This window comes from Eleginops maclovinus, chromosome 5 (genome assembly GCF_036324505.1).
Source record: "Eleginops maclovinus isolate JMC-PN-2008 ecotype Puerto Natales chromosome 5, JC_Emac_rtc_rv5, whole genome shotgun sequence".
Classification (NCBI taxonomy): Eukaryota; Metazoa; Chordata; class Actinopteri; order Perciformes; family Eleginopidae; genus Eleginops; species Eleginops maclovinus.
Window position 1 is genome coordinate 25,971,223 of NC_086353.1, and position 8,753 is coordinate 25,979,975.

The 8,753-nt window shown below is 41.8% G+C and overlaps 2 protein-coding genes across 2 annotated transcripts; both read right to left on the reverse strand.

Moving 5' to 3' along the window:
- Positions 1–902: 902 nt before the first annotated feature.
- Positions 903–2,823, reverse strand: LOC134864834 (uncharacterized). The gene is made up of 3 exons (XM_063884124.1): positions 2,628–2,823; positions 1,473–2,461; positions 903–998 (listed from the first exon to the last, which is right to left on the reverse strand). The coding sequence occupies exons 1-3, from the start codon at positions 2,821–2,823 to the stop codon at positions 903–905; spliced, it is 1,281 nt and encodes a 426-aa protein (XP_063740194.1).
- Positions 2,824–4,859: 2,036 nt separating this feature from the next.
- On the reverse strand, positions 4,860–7,815 carry LOC134864835 (uncharacterized). Its single transcript, XM_063884125.1, has 2 exons — positions 7,419–7,815; positions 4,860–7,060 (listed from the first exon to the last, which is right to left on the reverse strand). Exons 1-2 carry the CDS (start codon positions 7,813–7,815, stop codon positions 4,980–4,982), a joined length of 2,478 nt encoding a protein of 825 aa, XP_063740195.1. The 3' UTR covers positions 4,860–4,979.
- Positions 7,816–8,753: the final 938 nt, after the last annotated feature.

Consider the following 8,753-nt stretch of genomic DNA (forward strand, 5'->3'; position numbering starts at 1 on the left):
GTTGCAGTTTTTCATCATTTTTTGAAATATACAAGGATATTTTATTGTCACATGCAGAGAGTAGGGTAGAGTAGGACATGCAGTGACGGGTAGCGCTGTGTGTGTGTGTGTGTGTGTGTGTGTGTGTGTGGGGGGGGGGGTGGGGTGGGGGGGGGTTCTTTAAAACTTCTTTAAAATTTGCTTTAATTGCAGAGTGCCATGCATGCAAGCTGAAGCAGAAAGTAGCTTTGCAAAAATAAAAAAACACCATTTGTTTTTCATGATCGAAAATGTAACAAAGTAATAATCCACTACAATCCCCTTCCAGCACACACCTTTGAATGAATTCCAGTGTGTTGGACGCCTCCTCTTGATACACCAAATTAAACGCATAGTAGCATGCGAATAACGCTGCTAATCCAGCCACAATGTTCTGGTGTGGACCCACAACCACATGGCCCTCAATGCTTAACATCCAATTTGTTGCTGTGAGGACATCACCTAAAACATAATTAAATAAACATGATTATAATGATTTATTATTGTTCTTCTGTTCATGTTCTTTCTGTTGCCTTCCATATGTGTCATTCATATAGTCTCTACTGTATAGTCTCATATAGTCTCTAGACAAAAAAATACACTACCTAAGACGATGAGTCTTGGAGACGCAGGAAGCAGTATTGTTCTCTCAACATCAACTGCTGTTGAGAACACCTGTAAGACAAAAAAACAACAAAAAAAGAAACAACAACAAAAAATTGAAAACGTCACCATTTTGAATTGAACACATTATCATCGCCCTCAGCTGACCTATTGAGGGTAACATGTCTGTGTAGATTCTTATTCATCCAGATCATGGTAGCCAGAAGAGCTGAGTTGTAAGCAACTGGACTTCTTTTTGGAGCTTGAAGACATTTCACCTTTCATCCAAAAGGCTTGTTCATTTCTGGCCTGATGATGGGGAGCCAGGAGCTGTATCTCTGGACCACTGGAGGTGGAGCTATATCTCTGGACCACACCTGTCATCATGTGACAAGAGAGTCACATGAGTCAACCAAGGTGGGAATTGGAGTGGGAGTCATGGTCACAGCATCCAGAGAACAAGGACTGCTCTGATGGTGACGAGCAGTTAATGGTCATGCTATTAGATATAGATGGCCTCCTTCACTGCAGTTAGATAAAGATGGCCTCCTTCACTTCTCTCTCAAACCATCTGTCCTCCTTGTCCAAAATGTGCATGTCAGTGTCTTTAAAGGAACACTGATGTTCACATTTTGGATAAGGAAGATTGTTTGTCAAAAGATGGTTTGAGGAGGGAATATTCCCCCATCATCAGGCCAGAACTAAAGAAACCTTTTGGATGCAGGTGAGATGTCTTCAAGCTCCAAAAATCTTTGCTTACAACTTATCTCCTCTGACTATTGAGGGTAACATGATCAATCCAATATAATTTTCAAGAGCCTCAACATAAAGTGTAATAATTTTATACTTACATCGGTCTGTAAAATGAGCCCCTCAGATTTCTCTTTGAAGTGGGCCATCAGCAGCAGAATCACACATGGGCATGGATCACACTTTTCTTCTTTGCTGTACTTGACCAGGATGCGCCCAACCTCATCTGCACTGGTACCTGCTGGTCTGTGCTGGAAGAACCTAAGGATCAGCTTCCCCTTTTCTTCCATAGCCTGTTCCATTTTCCCCAGAATGTTGATGTCGGTGAGCAAATTGAAATGGCTGTACAACTCCCTCGGAATAAAAAGATAGGGCCACTCACTCTTCAGCTCAGAAACTGAAGGAGGTGGGCAGGCATTGATGTGTTTCCTTTGTAGGTAGTAGGTTGTTTTCATTAACTGAATCACATATCCTCTCTCTGCACCAGCTGGTCCCTCAGTGTGATACAGGTCTTTCATTTCAGTCTTTTTCCCTTCAAGACCCACTACAGTCTCCCCTGGTGGACAGTTAGGTTGCCATCTCACGCAGCCATATTGGTCAGCTGGTCCTCTGGCTATGTCTTCAGGTGCATCTGAGACCCTTTTTGGCTTCCTTCGTCTGGAGAGAGCATTTCCACGATTAACATGTTCTACTCGTGTTTTTAGTTGAGTCAAAAGAGATCCATAGCCACTGCAGATCACAGTGCCATCTCTCATGACATCAGCAAAGCTCTTAGGATGTTGCTTTACAATCATCTTGGCTATTGTCTGGCACTGAGACTTTGATGGATTTGGTTCAGTCAGCCTCATTTCATCAACAAGGATCCGTAGCATCTCCCTGCGGTCTTTAGCAGATGGACGTTTCTCCAGTGATATTGCAGTTGCGATACCAGGCGGCATTCTGTTCCAAGGAACACTAAAGTTTTCATGCCAGAAACTTAGATTCACAGACATTCTGGATGTATTACTGCTTGACGCTGTAGTGTTCTCAGATTCAGAAGATGGAGGATCCTCTGTAGTGGTACTGAGGACTATGTCAGAGTGGTCCACAGCTGTCAATGTAACGTATTCCATTTGGTCTAGGAAAAAGTAAACATTGTATTGTAATAGCACCACTCAATATCCACTAAAAAAATTAATTGAAATTAAAATGATTTATACATGAAAATATGTATAGTATATCACACTCAACACACATCAAGGTTATCTAACACACACCTAGAGTTTGCCAGGCACTGAGAAGCCTCCGGCACTGGATAGGTGTGATGTTGGCTAGGAGATCCTCCTCTTTAATGAACTGCAGATCTGATTTGGACTCCACGCCAATGCTTGCCAAGTTGTTCAACAGCATCTGGACTTTCTCTTCTGGTAGACTAGGTAATACCGCCAACACAGCTTCTTTTATGTCCTCCATCAGCGCTGACCTTTCAGTATATGTCTGGAAGAGAGTGATGAAATATTATAACTGGTGTGCCATTCAGCTCATACCTCATTAATGGATAGTAATCAAGGAGGTCTTCTTGTTTAACACATGAGTAGCTTGACTCATGGACTTCATCTGTTAGACTGTGAATACTCAAATCAACAAGCTCCACAGCCAGCTGCTTTTCCACAACAAAGTACACAACACTGCTACAATGGATCAAAATCAATTTAATCTCACCCATTTGAAGGCCCTCATCACTTCGTCCTAGAACAACATACATTTCGTGAGCTTAGAATTATAAGGTTCTATCTCCGTTTAGGGTAGTTCTGAGATATTGAGCATCAAAGTTTATACATCCCAGCTGGCAAAACTGTTATGTAGTATAATCTACTATTATAGCTCAACAAGACCATCACCCTACAGGTACTTTGAGGATAGAATATCAAAATCCTGGCACATTTGGAGTGGGGATTTTTAAGATGGTCCAAATGGAGATAGAACCTTATAATTCTGAGAGCTCTGATTCTGTTCGGAATTATAAGGTTCTATCTCCACTTTTATAAATAAAACCCTACATTTCAAAGAATAAATGTATATAACCATTGATTTTAATCAATATATATATTTATAACACAAGTTCATAGCTTGTAGTATATAATATAATATATAATAGTATAGTATACATCAAAGCCAAGCAAGTTTTTAAGAAAACAAATATTTTATTTCAATTTTCAAAGAACATCATAGAAAAATTGCACTTAAACTAAATATTTTTTTTTCTTCACACATGACACCCACCCCTCTGTCCTCTGTACTGTTAAAACATTAAGGAAGCATCTAACATACATTAAAAACTGTTCATTTAGTAGATTAAAACATACAAAATATTGTGTAACATCATGAAAATGCTCTGAAACATTTTAAAAACAGTGTTAATTCATTTCATTAAAAACATTCTAAACACACTTCTAATCAATAATGTATTGTTGTAATTCATTAGATTCTTTTTTAAATCCTCCACCACCACCTGACATCCCCTCTTCCCCACCCATATACCCCCCCACACACACAAACTGTTACTAAACATCATTAAACACTTTTTAAAAACACATTGTTCATTTATTGTATAAGCTAGTGTCAAACTATGAGACACTTTGAGAACAAACTATGAGACAATTTTATTATTTATTATTCTGTCTGTTTTGTTATGTATGATGTACTTTAATTTATATGTAATTTATGTTGTCATGACTCTTTCTGACCCTCCAATCTACTATCTAGATATCACTTTCTAAATACTGCCGTGTAGTATGCTTTGTCAACGACAGGCATGTACTTGAACATGGATAAAATGTCTGACTTCTTTGCCCCTGCGATTGTGTTTTTGTTTGTGAGCAGCTTTGGCTGGGGCAGCAATAGAGACGTTGGCATGTTAGCCCTGGTTTTGGTGTTTGAACCCCTAATATCCACCTGTATAGGAGGCTGAGCATGGGAGACCTGTACTGTACTGCACACTGAACAGATTTTGCGAAAATGTTATTTGGGCCACTGAAGCAAATGGTACCTGCTTGTATTGGAAAAGTTTTGAGCATGACTGAAAGCAGAGCTGCCAACATTGTGTTTTAGAAAATAGTTTCAAGGCGAGCGGAGCGAGGCAAATTTTGTTTTCAAAGCCGGGGGTCCGAGGTCCGCCGAAGCCCCCTGAATGCCCCCTTATTTCATTTTTACTTTACTTATTTCTATTTATCTTTTGTATTCAACTGTTATTATTTTACTGTAAATTGTATGTATATATAGTTCCCTATTCCTTTTCCTATCACCCTGCTGCTATAACATGTGCAATTCCCTTACAGGATTAATAAAAGTTATCTTATCTTATCAGAAGCCAGAGACTTTACATGCTCTGAGATGCAATCTAGGTCATATTAGGACATGTTTTTCGTGTATAATTTCTCCTTTTCCCTGTACTGTTGCACACAATTAAACACCAACATACACAAAAAAATATTTGTATTAACCGAACAGAATTCATCATGAAACAATACTGAACAATAACACATGAAAAACCTTTACACAGCCTTTTTTTAGAACAGAGTTCAACTCAAGGGAACCTTTGGCTGTGACATGACCATCTCATCAACCTCTCACTTTAGATGGTCATAGGTTGCTGACTTGGCCTTGGCAAGAGTTGTCTTGGAGTACGCCTGCTTGTAGCAGACAGACCCCTTTGCCACCATGAATTGTTTGTGGGTAATGAGGTTACTCAGGGTCTCCATTCCCATACTAGGTCTGAACTCCGTTCTGTTTTTTGTGACAAGACTGAAGATGCGTTCGCAGTCTGCATTGGAATGGAAGATGCAGAGGATAGCCAGCATTACCTTGCAGAGTAAAGGGTACTTGAGATGGCCATTTCCATCCTTCAGCTGACTCATCAGGTGCCACTGTGTGTCTGGTCTGTCACAGCTGGTGATGCTTTCTGGCAGAGCATCGGTTTGGTAGGTCATGAATTGACCCTCAAGCTTGTCCATCTCCTCAGCACTCATCTTCAAGCAGGGGAATCTGCCTGTGAAGTACCTCACAGAATTGAAGTCTGCGCTGTCCCGTGCAGACATGTCAGCCACAGAAGCATTCCTTATCACTGGGTCATCATAGGGAAACTTCTTCACCATGTACTCAACAGCCTTCATGTAGAATGCCCGCACAGCGCTGAAGACCTGGGCAAGCTGCAGCTCCTCAAGCTCAGGGTGATCTCTTATGAAGTCTCTGGTGTTTTGCCCAATGAACAAGGTCTCATTGCTCTTCTGGTTGCTTGGTTCCCTGAATGGTACCTGGTGAACCTTAGCAGCTGCATTGATCACCTGAGGCTTCACAAATCGGTTCAAGAGATTCTTCAGCTGTGTGGTCAAAGTCCTGTGTAGTATTTGTATGCAGGGTTTGTCTAGCTGCAGCAGAGTGTTGGCCTCATCAAATATCGGCAGGACCGCACTTAGAAAGTAGCAGTAAAGATGGAATGTTGGGTCCTGCAGATGTTGACATGCCCTCTGCACTCTCTGTTGTGCCCCTGTCTTGGGCTGAGTGGCTCCAGTGCTAGATGTATTGGGCTGAGTGGGTGCAGTGCTAGATGTCTTGGGCTGAGTGGGTGCAGTGCTAGATGTTTTGGGCTGAGTGGGTGTAGTGGTAGATGTCTTGGGCTGAGTGGGTGCAGTGCTAGATGTCTTGGGCTGAGTGGGTGCAGTGCTAGATGTCTTGGGCCGAGTGGGTGCAGCGCTAGATGTGTTGGGCTTTGCCGTTGCAGTCTTGGGCTGTGTGGTTGCAGCTGCTGGTGTTTTCTTTCCCTGACAGAATTTGGCTAGGTTTTGTTGGCGAAAGAGATAGCCTGCCAAATCAAACTGAGAATTGTCCTTGCTGCCGCTACTGTGGGTTGATGTGTCCTTGCTAACACTGTGGGTGGACTTGTCCTTGCTGCTGCTCTGCGTGGTCTTGTCCTTGCTGCTGCTCTGCGTGGTCTTGTCCTTGCTGCTGCTCTGCGTGGTCTTGTCCTTGCTGCTGTGCCCAGACTGTTCTGACTCAAAGTATTGCAGCAATGCAGGCCACTGCTGCAACAACCTGGCGATGCATTTATCTAAAGAGAGCCACCTCGTACTTACATGTTTAACAATCTTTCTCATTTCCACTCCACACAGATCCTGAAATTTCTTCAGTCCCTGTTTCCTCTTGCTGGATTTGTCTAGGTAGAAGTATATGTCCACCAGCAGCTCTTCAATGGACACTGGAAGCTGAGCAGCAGCTTTTTCTGCAGCTAGATGAATTAGATGGCACGGGCATCCCAGCACATATACTGCACTGTTTTTTTTGTTGATGTAGCCTGCCGTGCCAGCTTTGAGTCCCTGCATCACCATGGCATTATCTGCCCCAAAACTCATGCAGTTGTCCCAGGATATGCTACGTTTCTCAAGTTCATTGTCAATGAGTTTGAATATGTTCTGCCCAGTAGATGCCTCATGACACTCTGGCAAAGATAGGAGTACTGTCAGAACACGCCCAAGTCCTCGATCAAAGTACTTCACAACAAGAGGATACAGCTTACAGTCTCCATAGTCAGTGCTCCCATCCGTGGCTAGGGAGTATGGAGCTGTCCTCATTGCCTCCGTGATCACAGACGCATCCTCCTTGGCAAGAGCTCCAACAATGGCGCTGCTCTTTGTGCGACCAGACCCATACTTTCCTGCAATTGCAATCACAAAAATATTGCATTGTATTATCATGATTATACTCTAGATTACACAGAATTGCAGAATTACAATCATGATATTAATCCTCTGTAGAGTAAGTTGGCCTAGGCTATTTTTTTTTCACCTTTACATAAAATGAAAAATGTTTATTAGAATGATACAGTATCAGTAGGCTATAAATTAGCAATGATTAATTTGCAAGATTTAAATCAGATTATCAACCAGGGCAGTACTGTAACTGTTTTATATAGTCTGTACAGATTGTAGAGTGTATTGTGACAGTATACAGATATAAATCTATGCCTATGAATGCTTGAGATGAATTGAGGCTATTTGTCATTTGAGCCTTACCAGCGATTTTCGAGTCCGGAAACATCTTTTTCACCAGTGGCCCGATGTGGTCGGCCACCGCGATCGGGATGTTGTGTTCCACCAGAAAGTCCACAGCGAGCACTTCGGCATTTATGACACTGGTGTCACTGTCAACCGTAAAGAAGCCCGCGATGGGCCTTGTAGCTTCCACTGCCGCCTTGTATGACGTGTGTTTAGCAGTCCTGATGTGCTTTTCAACGTCGTGTCGGCCCCCATGCCTCACGCTAAAATCTGTCTTACACAACATACAGTAAGAGTGGAAGTCGTCCAGCTTCGACCGGGTGATGGTCGGCCATTCTGCGTTATATTCTAGCTTGAAGCGCTGTTCAGAAATTCGCCGCTTTTTCAGCGGAGGACAAGTACGTTCACCATCCATTTTTGATAGACTTCAACTGACAGCTCGCTCCGCGATTTCGCGGGCATAGTGTATTCACGAATTATCATTGGTCCATTAGAAATTAAGATAATAAAACACAACACATATGTTAAATTATATAATGAAAAAAACCCAGATATTAATATGTTCTACTTATCTGTGCTATAAATGTAATTTTTGTATGATTCCAATGATCTTAAATAATTCTATAACCAAAATAGCTGAATTTGCTCGTGACCTGAGCAGAGGAGACAAGCGGGGTAAGGCAAAGAGCGGCGCCTCACGTCAGATTGAGCAATCCCTCACAAAGCGGAGCTAGTGAGAAATTAGCACCTCCTGTATAATGCCTCCCTGCTCTGTAACAAAGATGCAAGTGAGGAAATATTCCCTCCTGTATAATGCCTCCCTGCTGTGTTACAAAGATGCTTGATGGATTTTACCCCGATATATATATGTAACAGTATGTAACCATAATGATTTACCCCGATGAATCTGCCACAAAATACAACAATGCAAATGCAGACGAATGGAAAGCCACCAGTACGTTTAATTATTAGCCAAGATTACATTGATATCCGAGTGTTTCCGAGGGGATTGTTTAATGTCTGTCATCCATTTAACATCATACAACGTCGTTGTGATCACTTTGAACCCAACGATCTTTTTTTTTAATGTATTGGTGAGCTGAGTTTGAGAAATTAAACTGTGCAGCTAAAGTTGTGTTTTTTGGTTGCTATAGTTGTAGTTGCTATGCTAGCTAGCTCAAGAGACTTAAATAACCTAAACGATTTAAATGGAAGCGTTCAATTCGCATGTAATGATAGCTAGTTATCGAGCTGATGTTATAGTTTCCCCGATTTAACTCATTGTATTTCAATGGGTAAAGGTAAAAATCCTCAGGGTGCCTGTGCATCTTCGCATGAAATAATATATTAGCC